At 46.6% G+C, this 18,393-nt stretch overlaps 1 protein-coding gene across 1 annotated transcript; it reads left to right on the forward strand.

Moving 5' to 3' along the window:
* Nucleotides 1-1,021: 1,021 nt before the first annotated feature.
* IBA57 (iron-sulfur cluster assembly factor IBA57) lies at nt 1,022-3,205 on the forward strand (the record flags this gene model as incomplete). The annotated part of the gene is made up of 3 exons (XM_056552291.1): nt 1,022-1,120; nt 1,179-1,569; nt 2,500-3,205. Coding segments are annotated over 3 exons (879 nt in total), but the record flags the coding sequence as incomplete, so codon positions are not given.
* Nucleotides 3,206-18,393: the final 15,188 nt, after the last annotated feature.

Consider the following 18,393-nt stretch of genomic DNA (forward strand, 5'->3'; position numbering starts at 1 on the left):
CCCCATATATACAGATCTTCTTACAGTATATATTATACAGGTGGAGCGCTCCTCGGTGCCTCCATATATACAGATCTTCTTACAGTATATATTATACAGGTGGAGCGCTCCTCGGTGCCCCCATATATACAGATCTTCTTACAGTATATATATACAGGTGGAGCGCTCCTCGGTGCCCCATATATACAGATCTTCTTACAGTATATATTATACAGGTGGAGCGCTCCTCGGTGCCCCCATATATACAGATCTTCTTACAGTATATATACAGGTGGAGCGCTCCTCGGTGCCCCATATATACAGATCTTCTTACAGTATATATTATACAGGTGGAGCGCTCCTCGGTGCCCCCATATATACAGATCTTCTTACAGTATATATATACAGGTGGAGCGCTCCTCGGTGCCCCCATATATACAGATCTTCTTACAGTATATATACAGGTGGAGCGCTCCTCGGTGCCCCATATATACAGATCTTCTTACAGTATATATACAGGTGGAGCGCTCCTCGGTGCCCCATATATACAGATCTTCTTACAGTATATATTATACAGGTGGAGCGCTCCTCGGTGCCCCCATATATACAGATCTTCTTACAGTATATATACAGGTGGAGCGCTCCTCGGTGCCCCATATATACAGATCTTCTTACAGTATATATTATACAGGTGGAGCGCTCCTCGGTGCCCCATTTATACAGATCTTCTTACAGTATATATACAGGTGGAGCGCTCCTCGGTGCCCCATATATACAGATCTTCTTACAGTATATATACAGGTGGAGCGCTCCTCGGTGCCCCATATATACAGATCTTCTTACAGTATATATTATACAGGTGGAGCGCTCCTCGGTGCCCCCATATATACAGATCTTCTTACAGTATATATTATACAGGTGGAGCGCTCCTCGGTGCCCCCATATATACAGATCTTCTTACAGTATATATACAGGTGGAGCGCTCCTCGGTGCCCCCATATATACAGATCTTCTTACAGTATATATACAGGTGGAGCGCTCCTCGGTGCCCCCATATATACAGATCTTCTTACAGTATATATACAGGTGGAGCGCTCCTCGGTGCCCCATATATACAGATCTTCTTACAGTATATATACAGGTGGAGCGCTCCTCGGTGCCCCCATATATACACAGATCTTCTTACAGTATATATACAGGTGGAGCGCTCCTCGGTGCCCCCATCCGTATACATACTCCATCTTATTCTCTCTTTCAGGCTCCCAGGCCAGCAGGGTGGGTCACCTGACTTCCTCCTGGAGTGCGATGCGACGGCTGTGGACGCCATTCAGCGGCATCTTCAGGTTTACAACATCAGGAAGAAGGTGGAGTTGCGTCTTTGCCCGGAGTTGTCCGTCTGGGCCGTCATCAAGGATACGCAGGATCCTGTACAGGAGGTGCTCCCAGGGGCCCTGCTCTGTGTCCCTGACCCCCGGGGGCCCCTGATGGGATGCAGGTTGGTGGCAGAGACTGGCCGGGATGTCAGAGACTTACTGCAGGGGACAGAGCTCGGAAGTGTCTGGGAGTACAACCGCTACAGATACCAGCACGGTGCGTATACTGGGTGTATATATCTGTGACCCCCCCCCCCCCTGTATCCTCGGGAGCTGTTACCTGATACTTTATACTCCAATCACTTCCAGAGCTGTAGACTATTCTACTCTAACATTAACCAAATACAAAGTAATGAGTGCAGCTCCGGAGGAAAAGACATGTTAGAAAAGCAGAATAGTGAGTGCAGCGCTCTGCAAGTGACTGAGGGTTAAAGGGGTACTCCGGTGGAAAAACTATTTTTTTTTTTCTTTTTTTAAATCAACTGGAACCAGAAAGTTAAACGTATTTGTAAGTTACTACTATTAAAAAAAATCTTAATCCTTCCAATACTTATTAGCTGCTGAATACTACAGAGGAAATTCCTTTCTTTTTGGGACACTGATGACATCACAGCACAGTGCTCTCTGCTGACATCTCTGTCCATTTTAGCAGCCATGTATAGCAGATATATGCTAAGGGCAGCATGGTGGCTCAGGGGTTAGCACCACTCAGCAGAGAGCACTGTGCTAGTGATGTCATCAGAGAGCATTCCAAAAAGAAAAGAATTTCCTCTGTAGTATTCAGCAGCTAATAAATACAGGAAGGATTAAGATTTTTTAATAGAAGTAATTTACAAATATGTTTAACTTTCTGGCACCAGTTGATTTAAAAAAGAAAAAAAAATTGTTTTTCCACCGGAGTACACCTTTAAGACAAGATGTTTCAGCAGAATAGCGAGTGCAGCTCTGGAGGTGACTGGAGCATAAGTCATGTAGCAGCAGAATAGTAAGTACAGCTCTGAAAGATAAGACACAGTGTTACAGCAGAATAGTGAGTGCAGCTCTGCAGGTGACTGGAGTACAGGATCATTATGGGTGATCAGTTTTGTATGGCTGTTATGATGTCATTTGGTCATGTGATCAGTCATGTGTCTGTGACTTCTTGCAGGGATTGCGGAGGGGGTGAAGGACCTGCCCCCCAACGTTGCGTTACCACTGGAATCTAACCTGGTCTATATGAATGGGATCAGCTTTTCTAAGGGCTGTTACATTGGTCAGGAGCTGACGGCGCGGACTCATCACACCGGTGTCATCCGTAAGCGCCTGGTACCTGTGCGCCTTTCTTCGCCGTCATCAGCTGACTGCGAGGGGGCGGAGATCACCACAACATCGGGGAAGTCGGCCGGCAGGTACAGGACAGGAGTGGAGGAACTGGGACTGGCACTTCTCAGACTCGCCCATGTGGGGGAGGAGCTTAAGATATTAGGAGGCGGAGCTCCAATCAGTGTGAAGGCTTCTGTTCCAGCATGGTGGCCGGGTCCTGGTGATGGAGTATAAAGAGGAGGAGCCCCACAATACAGTGCTCCAAGTCACATGACCCTCCTGATCTGCAGCTACACTCAGACATTGCAACAAACCCTCCGCTGTGTGAGCTTCCTGCCTCAATTCACTGACAGCTAGCAAAGATCCTGATGTGATTGAGATCCACAGGTGACAGGACGGAGGAGTGGGGCGGCCGCGTCTCTATGTATAAAGCCCGACTCCCGGAACATTCTTATTACTTTGTTTATATTTCTTTAGCATCAACTTCTTTCTGAGGAATTTCATTGTTTGTGTGTGATGATTTATAATAATAAAGTATAAAAATAACTCAGGATCAGTACAGGATAAGTAATGTAATGTATGTACACAGTGACCTCACCAGCAGAATAGTGAGTACAGCTCTGGAGTATAATACAGGATATAACTCAGGATCACTACAGGATAAGTAATGTAATGTATATACACAGTGATCTCACCAGCAGAATAGTGAGTGCAGCTCTGGGGTATAATAATGTATATAACTCAGGATCAGTACAGGATAAGTAATGTAATGTATATACACAGTGACCTCACCAGCAGAATAGTGAGTACAGCTCTGGAGTATAATACAGGATATAACTCAGGATCAGTACAGGATAAGTAATGTAATGTATGTACACAGTGATCTCACCAGCAGAATAGTGAGTACAGCTCTAGAGTATAATACAGGATATAACTCAGGATCAGTACAGGATAAGTAATGTAATGTATGTACACAGTGACCTCACCAGCAGAATAGTGAGTACAGCTCTGGAGTATAATACAGGATATAACTCAGGATCACTACAGGATAAGTAATGTAATGTATATACACAGTGATCTCACCAGCAGAATAGTGAGTGCAGCTCTGGGGTATAATAATGTATATAACTCAGGATCAGTACAGGATAAGTAATGTAATGTATATACACAGTGACCTCACCAGCAGAATAGTGAGTACAGCTCTGGAGTATAATACAGGATATAACTCAGGATCAGTACAGGATAAGTAATGTAATGTATGTACACAGTGATCTCACCAGCAGAATAGTGAGTACAGCTCTAGAGTATAATACAGGATATAACTCAGGATCAGTACAGGATAAGTAATGTAATGTATGTACACAGTGACCTCACCAGCAGAATAGTGAGTACAGCTCTGGAGTATAATACAGGATATAACTCAGGATCACTACAGGATAAGTAATGTAATGTATATACACAGTGATCTCACCAGCAGAATAGTGAGTGCAGCTCTGGGGTATAATAATGTATATAACTCAGGATCAGTACAGGATAAGTAATGTAATGTATATACACAGTGACCTCACCAGCAGAATAGTGAGTACAGCTCTGGAGTATAATACAGGATATAACTCAGGATCAGTACAGGATAAGTAATGTAATGTATGTACACAGTGATCTCACCAGCAGAATAGTGAGTACAGCTCTAGAGTATAATACAGGATATAACTCAGGATCAGTACAGGATAAGTAATGTAATGTATGTACACAGTGACCTCACCAGCAGAATAGTGAGTACAGCTCTGGAGTATAATACAGGATATAACTCAGGATCAGTACAGGATAAGTAATGTAATGTATGTACACAGTGACCTCACCAGCAGAATAGTGAGTACAGCTCTGGAGTATAATACAGGATATAACTCAGGTTCAGTACAGGATAAGTAATGTATGTACACAGTGATCTCACCAGCAGAATAGTGAGTACAGAATATAATACAGGATATAACTCAGGGTCAGTACAGGATAAGTAATGTAATGTATGTACACAGTGACCTCACCAGCAGAATAGTGAGTACAGCTCTGGAGTATAATACAGGATATAACTCAGGATCAGTACAGGATAAGTAATGTAATGTATGTACACAGTGACCTCACCAGCAGAATAGTGAGTACAGCTCTGGAGTATAATACAGGATATAACTCAGGTTCAGTACAGGATAAGTAATGTAATGTATGTACACAGTGATCTCACCAGCAGAATAGTGAGTACAGCTCTGGAGTATAATACAGGATATAACTCAGGATCAGTACAGGATAAGTAATGTAATGTATGTACACAGTGATCTCACCAGCAGAATAGTGAGTACAGCTCTGGAGTATAATACAGGATATAAATCGAGATTTTCCTAGCTTGTGACGGAAAATATTAGTTATATGAAGACAGGAGGCTCATATCTTATGCATTAATCTTTCTTTATTAATGCCCATAGCAGAAATTTTATCTTAATTTTTCAAAAATAAAATTCAAATAGAAACTTTTCCAACGATACTCAAATACTACAACTCCCAGCAGTCCCTGTACACTCAGTAGCCACTCCTAGTCCCGTGGCCCATATATAATGGACTGCCCAGAGTGATCCCTCCTCTTTCTTCGTGCGAAAACCAGGCCTACAAAACGTGAGCTGCCTCCGGACCGATGCACCATAATCCGGATCTTCAGCCAGCCGGCCCGCGACTTCTCCAAATGCAGAACCGGAACCTGGAACAGTGTAACCAACAGCATCCCGGAACGTGGACACCAACCCATCCCAACGGGGATGTCAGGAGAACGACCTCGTCCCAACGGGGACCGAGGAATCAGAACATCCGTGCGCACCTGTTAACCGCCAATACGGATCCACCATCGTCGATCAGTAGCCTGAGAAGAGAGCAAAATACTCGTAATAGGGTTGGGTCGGGAGGGAAGATACTCGCCTCCTGTCTTCATATAACTAATATTTTCCGTCACAAGCTAGGAAAATCTAGATTTATATATCAGACAGGAGGCTCATATCTTATGCAAGTTCAAAGCTAACACAGAATAGAATCAAACAGACTTCACAAGACCGACATGGAGACATGGTCTTCCGGTCTGAAATAAAAATGGCGAAAGGTGGACTCTGAAGACCAATCAGCCGCCATTAATAGATCAGAAAGGGAGCCCCCTGCTGCGACTATTTTAGTAGCCATAGCGCCCCTAGACGAATGAGCTCCAAATAGAGAAATGTCTATGCCCGCCATTTCCATGGCAGAACGAACCCTGCGTGCTAGAGTAGCGGAGGTAACCGGGTGATGAGGTCTAACGTAAGGGACAAGAAGTTGAGAATGATCTGGAGAGCGCAAATTGGCAGTTTGGGACTCATATTCCTGCAGGCAACAAACGACGCAGAGCTGAGGATGCGTAGGGAAAAACGGAGTGTATACCCGTCTTGGTCCTGCGAGTCACCGAAAATTTGACTCCCTGAGGCGAAAACTGTCGCCGAGAGATGTCCAATGCTTTCACATCCGAGACGTGTTTGATAGAGATCAAACATAACAGGACCGTCAGCTTATAAGATAACAGCTTTAAAGATAAAACGTTATTGTCCTCCCACGTGGCGAACATATCAAGCAACCTAGAGACATCCCATGTCGTCTGATATCTAGGCCGAGGGGGACGCTGAAATTTTATGCCGCGTAAAAGCCTACATACTAGCGGATGTTTGCCCACCGGTAAGGAGTCCACTGGGCAATGGTAAGCCGAAATAGCCGACCGGTATACGTTGATGGAACTAAATGATTTGCCGGAGTCAAAAGAATCCGCCAAATAGTTCACTATGACAGACACAGGTGCCTGTACGGGATCAACCTGTCGTTGATCACACCAACGAACCCAGAGTCTCCAGGCTGATCGATATGCCGATCTAGTCCCGGGGGCCCAGGCCAGGGTGAGGAGATCCGTAGTTGATCTTGAAAGGTCGTTATCCTCGTCCAGGATCCCGAAACCAACCACGCTAGGAGAGGTAGGCTGTCCTCCACAACCAGGGGGTGGAGACCCCTGGTGGGGTTGGTGGGGAGCTGCGGAAATTGGGGAATCAACCGGGGATAATCCACGGCCATCCCCAGCAGGAGAGGAAACCACGGTTGTGTCGGCCACCAGGGTGTGATCAGCACAATCGTCTCCCTCTGGTTCGCCTTATGAAGGAGAACCCTGGAGATCATTTGGAATGGAGGGAACGCATCGGCCAAATGTGGCGGAAAGCGTCCACCGCAGACGCCTCCGGATCCGGCCTCCAGCTGAAAAAGCGAGGCAGTTGATGATTGAGGCGAGAAGCGAAGAGGTCCACGCATAATGGACCCAAAGCCGCCTCAACTGCAGGAAATCCTGCCGCCAGTCGCTGGAGTCGAGAAGATAGCGTGAATTCCAATCGACCACCATATTGGAGACCCCGGAATGTATTCCGTTACAGGGATAATGTTGCGGGCTAGGCAAAAGTGCCAGAAGTCCTTTGCCATATCCGCCAGGACCCTGGACCTGGTACCCCCCCAGACGGTTGACGTATTGAACCGCTGCCACGTTGTCCATACGGAACAAGACACAACAATTAGACGCATGTGGTATGAAGCTCTTGACGGCAAAAAATGCCGCCAGAAGTTCCAACGCATTGATGTGTAGGTCGACTTCCGAGACGGACCACGTCCCGTCTGTGGAAGCCTCCCCGCATCGAGCGCCCCAGCCGTGACGGCTCGCGTCTGATTCTATGATGATGTCCGGGCTGGAGTTGAAGATGGCCTTGCCGTTCCACTTGACGGCATGCCGAAGCCACCAGTGCAACTCCTCGATAGCCGCTGGACAGAGGGGCACCTCGTCCGCATACCTGAGGCCCTGTCGCAGATGCAAGATCTTGAGCCTCTGCAGGGCTCTGTAGTGTAATGGGGCCGGGAAGATAGCTTGGATGGAGGCCGCTAGTAGCCCCACCAAGCGCGCCAGAACCCTTAAGGATAAACAACCTTTGCGCAAAACTACCCTGATTTCCTTGCGGATCAGGGCGAGCTTGGATTTGGGGAGCCTGAGAACGGCTCGATTGGTGTCTACCAAGAAGCCCAAGAACTACATCTCCTGAGCCGGGACCAGAACCGACTTTTCCCTGTTGACAATAAAGCCCAGACCCTGCAGCAACGATACCGTCCACGACATGTGGAGGGAAGCTTGAGCTTTGGAGCGGGCCATGATGAGGAGGTCGTCTAGATAAATGATCAGACGTACCCCTCTGCTTCTCAAAGACGCCACCACTGGTTTAATCAATTTGGTGAAATACCACGGGGCAGAGGATAGGCCGAACGGAAGGCAGGTAAACTGCCACATTCGATCATTCCAGGGGAAGCGGAGAAAATGCTGTGAGTCCGGGTGTATAGGAACAGTGAGATAGGCGTCCTTCAAGTCCACCTTCACCAACCAGTCCCCGGGTTGTAAAAGATCTCTGAGGAAGTGAATGCCCTCCATTTTGAAATGTCGATAAGTGACATGTTGGTTTAAGTCCCTGAGATTGATCACGGGGCGATAGCCGCCCCCTTTTTTCTTCACTAGGAATAAGTTGCTTATGAATCCTAGAGAAGAAGGGTCGGCCTCTAGGACCGCCTGCTTGGACAGGAGATCTCTTATCTCGTTGACAGAATTGGATCCACCTCGGGGGTGGCCACTACCTTATTGGGTATAAAAGGTCTAGGACACTCAGCCCTCAGCTTGTTACGGCTGGTCCTATCCAATGATTTACGGGCCCATAGCTCCACGTATTGAGAGACGTGGGGAAAAGGGGACCATTCTCCTGATCTCGGATTAGAGATGTCATCAGGATGAAAGAAGGGCTCACCTAGGGCATCTAGGATCACCTCTCCCTGCGTAGCAGGGTTGGCGTCGGTGTCGCACGCCGTATCCCCATCATCCTCATGTATAGATTCGGATTCATAGCCGTCAGACTCAGTGGATTTATTGGACGAATCCTCGTCCGGAGAATCTATGTATGAGTCGGGTTTGGTCCGTCTAGCGGATCTATGCCTCTTCTGGTGTAACTCCCTGAGGCCCAGGGGTCGATTGGAGTCTGAAGGATGCTGGGGTTGGCAGTTCGGGGGAGGAGCTGCCTGGAGCACATTATTATCTTCCCCTGCCGGGGAGTCGAATGCCACCATAGTGTGTTTCCGCTTATGAGAAGCCTTTCCTTGTTTAATTGGTGGTTCGGCGCTCTGAAGTGGCGGGACTGATATACCGGCCGTGGTTTGTTGCGAACCTGAGGGTACCATGGCCGAGGCTAGAGCCGCTTGAACTGATTTATTAATCAGATCTTGGATTAATTTATTAATCAGAAATTGAGCGGAATCCGCAGAAAAATCGTCCCCTCTGAGGGGAGCGGATGTAGAATCCTCAGACATATTGTTATGGAAGGTACAGTTATGAAAGAAAAATATATATATTGTAAAATTGCAAACTGGACCCTAATCTGTATACTATGAACGGAATAAATTCCGTCCAATTGTAAGAGGATTCACCTATATATTCTAACTAGAAGGAATTTGCTTAGAGTAGCAGGCTCCTACCTCCACACCGATAGCACTGTACTGGCGCTGCGGTGAGAGGAGAGCCTGAATATCTCTATGCCCAGGGGACAAAGTCTCGCGAGACTACGTCCCTCTGGGTCCGATTGGAGGACGCCGGAGCGTCTGCTGATGACACGTACAGGCCGCGCCTACTCCCCCGAGCGCAGGCCGCAAAGAGGAAGCAGCCGGCACTTCGGAGGCCTCGCCCCCTTCCCGCGCGCACGAAAAGGCGCAAGAAGAAGGAGATAGAAAATGGTGGCGCAGGTAAGATGGTGACCACCTAGACGGAGGGGGGGGAGGGGGATGGAGAAAAAAGAAGTAAGGAAAGGGAATAGTTGCCCGGAAATGGGGCACCTATAAAGGAATGATTGGTACCGGAACGATCCGGTGCCAAGATAATAAGGAGGAAAGAAGCGAGACAGAGAGGGGAGTATATAAGAACCCCGAGTTACTCTGACTACACTATAAATATATAGAAAGATAAAATGATTAAAAGCACAAAATACAAATGAGCTACTTATCTGTACTGCCGCTATGAGCAGAAAGAAAGAGGAGGGATCACTCTGGGCAGTCCATTATATATGGGCCACGGGACTAGGAGTGGCTACTGAGGGTACAGGGACTGCTGGGAGTTGTAGTATTTGAGTATCGTTGGAAAAGTTTCTATTTGAATTTTATTTTTGAAAAATGAAGATAAAATTTCTGCTATGGGCATTAATAAAGAAAGAATAATGCATAAGATATGAGCCTCCTGTCTGATATATAACTCAGGATCAGTACAGGATAAGTAATGTAATGTATGTACACAGTGACCTCACCAGCAGAATAGTGAGTACAGCTCTGGAGTATAATACAGGATATAACTCAGGATCAGTACAGGAGAAGTAATGTCATGTATGACACAGTAACCTCACCAGCAGAATAGTGAGTACAGCTCTGGAGTATAATACAGGATATAACTCAGGATCAGTACAGGATAAGTAATGTAATGTATATACACAGTGACCTCACCAGCAGAATAGTGAGTACAGCTCTGGAGTATAATACAGGATATAACTCAGGATCAGTACAGGATAAGTAATGTAATGTATGTACACAGTGATCTCACCAGCAGAATAGTGAGTACAGCTCTGGAGTATAATACAGGATATAACTCAGGATCAGTACAGGATAAGTAATGTAATGTATATACACAGTGACCTCACCAGCAGAATAGTGAGTGCAGCTCTGGGGTATAATACAGGATATAACTCAGGATCAGTACAGGATAAGTAATGTATGTACACAGTGATCTCACCAGCAGAATAGTGATTACAGTTCTGGAGTATAATACAGGATATAACTCAGGATCAGTACAGGATAAGTAATGTAATGTATTTACACAGTGGCCTCACCAGCAGAATAGTGAGTACAGCTCTGGAGTATAATACAGGATATAGCTCAGGATCAGTACAGGATAAGTAATGTAATGTATGACACAGTGACCTCACCAGCAGAATAGTGAGTACAGCTCTGGAGTATAATACAGGATATAACTCAGGATCAGTACAGGATAAGTAATGTAATGTATGTACACTGTGACCTTACCAGCAGAAAAGTGAGTACAGCTCTGCAGTATAATACAGGATATAACGCAGGATCAGTAAAGGATAAGTAATGTATGTACACAGTGATCTCACCAGCAGAATAGTGAGTACAGCTCTGGAATATAATACAGGATATAACTCAGGATCAGTACAGGATAAGTAATGTAATGTATGTACACAGTGACCCCACCAGCAGAATAGTGAGTACAGCTCTGGGGTATAATACAGGATATAACTCAGGATCAGTACAGGATAAGTAATGTAATGTATATACACAGTGACCTCACCAGCAGAATAGTGAGTACAGCTCTGGGGTATAATACAGGATATAACTCAGGATCAGTACAGGATAAGTAATGTATGTACACAGTGATCTCTCCAGCAGAATAGTGAGTACAGCTCTGGAGTATAATACAGGATATAACTCAGGATCAGTACAGGATAAGTAATGTATGTACACAGTGATCTCACCAGCAGAATAGTGAGTACAGCTCTGGAGTATAATACAGGATATAAATCGAGATTTCCCTAGCTTGTGACGGAAAATATAAGTTATATGAAGACAGGAGGCGAGTATCTTGCATTAATCTTTCTTTTAATGCCCATAGCAGAAATATCGTATTCAAATAACGTATTTAAAAGGAAAAAAAAAAAATCAAAACTACAACTCCCAGCAGCCCATGTGCACTCCTCCTCCCATCTCAGGCTGGCTGGCTCCTATAAAAGGGGCTGCTAGAAGATCCTCCTCCTCTTTCTTTATGCGATGTCTTGACCGCAAACAGAACCACGGAACACAGGAACAGCTCCGCTTCGGTATCCTCGAACATCCGGCCAACAGGACCGCGAACCCATCTGATCCCTTGGACCAGGAACTGTTAAAGAACAATGTCAACAGAAGGCATCAGCTTCCACAGCAACAAAGACGTCTTCATCCTCTCCTTTCAATACCCTAGAAAGAAAACCAAAAACACCATAATAGGGTTGGGTAGGGAGAGAAGATACTCGCCTCCTGTCTTCATATAACTTATATTTTCCGTCACAAGCTATGAAGATCTCGATTTATATATCAGACAGGAGGCTCATATCTTGCAAGTTTAAAGCTAGATCGAAAAAGAACATACATTAAGACGAATCAGAGAACCGACACAGAAACATGTTCCTCAGGTCTGAAATAGAACTGACGAAAAGTCGTCTCTGGCGACCAGTCAGCGGCTAATAAGAGATCCGAAAGCGAACCTCCTGAAGTTCTCGAAGAGTTGGCGCCAAACAGGGAAACGTCAATCACTGACATTTCCATGGCCGCTCTCACCCACCTGGCCAAAGTGGCCGAGGTGACAGGAAGATGAGGCTTAACATAAGATACTAACAGTTGAGTATGAGTAAGAGATCGCAAGGACGCTGTCCACGTCTCATACGCCTGTAGACAGCGTACCACACAAAGTCGGGGATGTCCCGTAAAAGAAGGGTAAAAGACTGACTGAAGTCTCGTCTTTGTCCTGCGAACAACAGAAAACCTGACCCCTTCCGGTGAAAACTGTCGCCTAGAGATGTCGAGAGCTCTAACGTCCGACACCCTCTTAATGGAGACCAGACATAATAATGTAGTCAGTTTGAAAGATAGAATTTTTAAAGACAGTGCTTCGTTGTCTTCCCAGGAAGAAAACAGGTCTAAGACCCGGGAGACATCCCAAGTCGATTGATGTCTAGGACGGGGGGGGACTTTTAAATTTCACTCCCCGTAATAATCTACACACCAAAGGGTGTTTGCCTACCAGTAAGGAATCCACCGGACAATGATATGCCGATATGGTGGATCTGTAAACGTTCAGGGAACTGTAAGACCTTCCAGCCTCATATGAGTCTGCTAAATAGTTAATTATGACTGGAACAGGCGCTTGAATGGGATCAACTTGTCGTTGATCACACCAACGAACCCACAAGGCCCAGGCGGATCGATATGCCGATCTAGTCCCTGGGGCCCTGGCCAGGGTGAGGAGGTCTCTAGCTGATTGCGAAAGGTCGCCACCTGTGTCTGACACCCCGAAACCAACCACGCGAGGAGTGGAAGGTTGCCTTCTAGGACCAACGGATGGAGTTCCTTGGTCGGGTTTGTGAGAAGGTGAGGCGAGTGGGGAAGCAATCTGGAGTAATCGACAGACATTCCCAGCAGAAGGGGAAATCACGGTTGCGTCGGCCACCAAGGGGTGATCAGAACCACCGTCGCCTTCTGAGTCACTACCTGGAGAAGAACTCTGGTAATCATCTGAAAGGGGGGAAACGCATAATGAATCCCCTCCGGCCACAGTTGGCGAAATGCATCCACTGCTGACGCCTCTGGATCCGGCCTCCAGCTGTAAAAGCGGGGTAACTGCCGGTTGAGACAAGAGGCAAAAAGGTCCGTATGTAACGGACCCCAAAGATCTCGAATTGTCAGAAACACGGACTGATCCAGAGCCCAGTCGCTGGAATCGATCAAATATCGGGAATTCCAGTCCGCCACCGAATTGGAAATACCTGGCAGGTATTCCGCCACTGGAATGATGTCTCGGGATAGACAGAAGTGCCAGAAGTCGGATGCAATGTCCGTCAAAATCCTGGACCTCGTGCCCCCAAGGCGATTGACATATTGCACTGCCGCCATATTGTCCATGCGTAACAATACGCAGCAATTGGATTTGTGCGGAAGAAAACTCCTGATAGCAAAGAATGCCACCAGGAGTTCCAGCGCGTTGATGTGGAGAAGAGATTCGTCTTCGGACCAACTCCCTCCTGTTGTGGCCTGCCCACAGCGAGCAGGAATTGAATATAGTTTTGCCGTACCACTCGACACCGTGGCGCAGCCACCAGTGTAATTCCGCGACTGCTTCCGGACAAAGTGAAATTTTGTTCGCATAGCGTAAACCCTGACAAAGATGGAGAATTTTGAGTCTCTGAAGGGCCCGATAGTGGAGTGGGGCCGGAAAAATCGCTTGAATGGAAGCTGCCAAGCCGACTATTCGAGCGATCATCCGTAACGAAACCCGACCTTTGCGCAATACAGATCGGATTTCTTTGCGAATCAGGGCTAGCTTGGCATTGGGTAAACGCATTACGGCTTGCTTGGTATCCACCAGGAAACCTAGAAATTCCATTGTCTGCGAAGGAATCAGGACGGATTTCTTGGTGTTGATCAGGAACCCTAGTTCCTCCAACAAAGACACCGTCCACTGGCTGTGCAACAAGACCTGCATTCTGGAGCGTGCCATGATTAGCAAGTCGTCCAGATAAATAATTAACCGTACTCCTCTGCTCCGAAGAGCCGCTACTACCGGCTTGAGTAACTTGGTGAAACACCAAGGGGCCGATGACAACCCGAACGGCAAGCAAGTGAATTGCCACATTTGGTCCCTCCACAGAAACCTTAGGAATGGTTGGGAGGACGGATGCATGGGGACGGTGAGGTACGCATCCTGCAAGTCGACCTTTACTAGCCAGTCTCCTGGCCAGAGAAGGTCGCGCAGCAGATGGATCCCCTCCATCTTGAAGTGACGGTACGTCATGTGTTGATTTAGTTCTCTTAAGTTTATCACTGGGCGATAGCCGCCATCTTTCTTTTTGACTAGGAATATGTTGCTGACAAACCCGGGGGAGAGAGGATCTACCTCTCGCACCGCTTGCTTCAACACAAGCTCCTGAAGCTCGGTGTCTGAGAGCAATGTTTTGTGAGGAGAACCAAATGGAGTGTGGTGGAATGTTCAAATCTGGAGGGGATTGAAAGTCTATCTGGTACCCTGCTACCGTATTGAGAATCCAAGCGTCTGCCCTAATCGTGGACCAGACGTGGATAAAATACATCAGTCTGCCCTCCACCAATGTGCGTGGGAGTGGTAGTGGGAGTGTACTCACCGGTTGCCGGACGAGATCTGGAAAATCCTTGGCCTCCATGTCCTCGCCAGGGCCGCCCACGAGGGGGAAAAAAGGGGGCAGGCTGTGCCACAGGCAATGCGTACGGCTGTTGAGTAGGAGCGTACGATTGAGGATTTGGTCTAGCGTAGGGCCTGTAATAGTTATTGTGGCCGGCAGATTGCCCTCTCCCTCTGCCGGCCTTGCCAAAAACCTTTAGTGTTTGAACCCGTTTTCTTTAACGAGGTTTGAGCCTTGTCTAGGCTAGTAAATAGTTTCACAAATTTATTTATATTCTTTAAGAGGTCCTCGCCGAATAATAGACCTTCGGCAGAGAGGCCTGGCTTGTTTTCAGCCAGATGTGATAATTGTGGTTCCAATTTCATCAATATTGATCTTCTACACTCTATGGAACACGTAGTGTTGGCGCTGTCCAGCATGCAGATAGCACGCTGGGCCCAGCATCTAAGCTGCACCAGATCCACAGGTTGGGCAGTGGAAGCCGCCTGCTCAGAAAGGTTCAGTATCTTGGTGAGAGGTCATATAAGAAGTAGCACGGCACTGAGGTATTGGTGGAAATAAACGTGTTGGATTTGCGTTGGTGTAGCGGCCGGAGGAAGCACACTTAGTGTGCGAAACAGGAGCTCGGTCGCATATCACTATCCCCCCACTACCCTCTCCCTTTGTTATATTCATGTGAGTATGCTTCAATAAAAGAAGAACATACCAGCTGAATGGTGAGTTGCCGATTTCTTTCTCTTCTCTTGGAATCTTGGTGAGAGGACCTAGGAGGTCCAAGATACGATCTTGGATCAATTTGAAAGATCTTTTGATTCCCTTTTTGGAATATTTGCCAGAGTGAGTCAAATATTTCATTAAAACCGGGTCTATTTCTGGTGTAAGTGCCACCTTTTTGGCCACGTAAGGTCTGGGGCACTCGGCTCGTAATTTGTTGCGATTGCACCGGTCCAAGGACCGTCTGGTCCAAAATTCTATAAAGTCCGCTACTTTCAGCAACGGTGCCCAATCCCCGGAGCGGGAATGAGTGATTGCCTCCGGGCTAAAAAATGGTTGCCCAAGCGAATCTAGGATCGTCTCGGATGGTATCTCAAGATTGGCGTCAGAGCAGTCAGCCATGAACCCCGCATCTTCTGTGTCAGAGTCTGAGTCCGTGGCCTCAGCCACCTCAGAGACTTCAGACGACTCATCATTGGACGTGTCGTAAGAGTCTGGCTTTGTCCTCTTAGCGGACTTGTGCCTCTTCGTGTTGGTCTCCTTGAGGCCCAAGGGTCGGTCATATTCTTCAAGATGCGGGGTGAGACAGGCCGGAGTGGGTCCTGTCTGGGGCATATTATTTTCTTCCCCCTACCGGGGAGTCGGAGTATTCAGGTACGTGATTGCGCTTACATAGCACCTTACCTCTGGTAGTGTTCTCCCCAGAGGTAGAGGGGTTAACAGCGGAAGCTAACGCTGCCTGGACGGACCTATTGATGAGGTCCTGTATCTGGGTAGCTGACATTATCTGGGAGGCTTCCAACTCTATTACCTCTCCCGCAGCACCAGATCCAGCCATGGTAGAAGAGATATACGTTAACAAGTAGCTAATGGCTATGTATGAAGAATAATGAGGTATTATGAGCCTTAGGACTCCACAAGTGAACCTCAAATGTGAGCCCCACAACGGATTATCAAAGTACAAGAAACCTGAGACCAATATTAATATTATGGTAAGGCTCAGTGTAGTAATAACGCTGACCACAACGTGAAACCGCTGGCGCTCCTCTCACTGCTCACACAACAGTGGCGACTGAGAGAGGAGGCGTATACCAGCTACAGTGCTTCCAGCCGAAATCTCACAAGATTACGGCAAGGAGCGCTGTGATTGGTTGCGCGGCGCCAGCAAAAGCGCGTCATCAGGCGCGCGGCGCTGAAGGCACGCCCTCTTTTCCTCCTTCCCCGCGAACAAGCGAGTCAGCGGTGGGAAGGAGGGAGAAGAAGACGCGCGATATCAACAAGATGTTTCTGGGTAAGTAAGAGAAAGGGGGGGGGGTACCAAGTACCAGAATGATCGCTAAAGGAGCGCGGATGAGCCGGAACGCCGCCAGCAGCAGTACTAGTAATAGAGTATGCTAAAATACCGTACAGGAAAAAAGCTAAACAGAAATACAGAAAAGGGGGAATACAAGAAAAGAAATAGTTTCGGATATAACCACTAGGAAGTACAGAAAAGAAGTAGAAGTAGTGGATATAACCACTAGACCTAAAAGAAACAGCAATATAAAACTTCTATAACATATATATAGAAAAAAACATATACACTGAGTACTTATCTGTCTGCCATGAGCAGAAAGAAAGAGGAGGTGGATCTTCTAGCAGCCCCTTTTATAGGAGCCAGCCGGCCTGAGATGGGAGGAGGAGTGCACAGGGGCTGCTGGGAGTTGAAGTTTTGAATTTTTTTTTTTCTTTTAAATACGTTATTCTGCTATGGGCATTAATAAAAGAAAGATTAATGCAAGATATGAGCCTCCTATCTGATATATAACTCAGGATCAGTACAGGATATGTAATGTATGTACACAGTGACCTCACCAGCCAGCAGAATAGTGAGTACAGAGTATAATACAGGATATAACTCAGGATCAGTACAGGATAAGTAATATAATGTATGTACACAGTGACCTCACCAGCAGAATAGTGAGTACAGCTCTGGGGTATAATACAGGATATAACTCAGGATCAGTACAGGATAAGTAATGTAATGTACGTACACAGTGACCTCACCAGCAGAATAGTGAGTACAGCTCTGGGGTATAATACAGGATATAACTCAGGATCAGTACAGGATATGTAATGTATGTACACAGTGACCTCACCAGCAGAATAGTGAGTACAGCTCTGGGGTATAATACAGGATATAACTCAGGATCAGTACAGGATAAGTAATGTAATGCATGTACACAGTGACCTCACCAGCAGAATAGTGAGTACAGCTCTGGAGTATAATACAGGATATAACTCAGGATCAGTACAGGATAAGTAATGTAATGTATGTACACAGTGACCTCACCAGCAGAATAGTGAGTACAGCTTTGGAGTATAATACAGGATATAACTCAGGATTAGTACAGGATAAGTAATGTAATGTATGTGCACAGTGACCTCACCAGCAGAATAGTGAGTACAGCTCTGGGGTATAATACAGGATATAACTCAGGATCAGTACAGGATAAGTAATATAATGTATGTACACAGTGACCTCACCAGCAGAATAGTGAGTACAGCTCTGGGGTATAATACAGGATATAACTCAGGATCAGTACAGGATAAGTAATGTAATGTACGTACACAGTGACCTCACCAGCAGAATAGTGAGTACAGCTCTGGAATATAACACAGGATATAACTCAGGATCAGTACAGGATATGTAATGTATGTACACAGTGACCTCACCAGCAGAATAGTGAGTACAGCTCTGGGGTATAATACAGGATATAACTCAGGATCAGTACAGGATAAGTAATGTAATGTATGTACACAGTGACCTCACCAGCAGAGTAGTGAGTACAGCTCTGGAGTGCTGACCAATTAGTTGCGGGTGTGGTCGTGCTTCAGCTGTGTAGTGTGTGTCTGCTGTGTCTCCTGAGCTCCAGGGAATTACCATCTGTTCCACCTGGGGC

Source organism: Hyla sarda, unplaced genomic scaffold (assembly GCF_029499605.1).
Source record: "Hyla sarda isolate aHylSar1 unplaced genomic scaffold, aHylSar1.hap1 scaffold_1511, whole genome shotgun sequence".
Lineage (NCBI taxonomy): Eukaryota > Metazoa > Chordata > Amphibia > Anura > Hylidae > Hyla > Hyla sarda.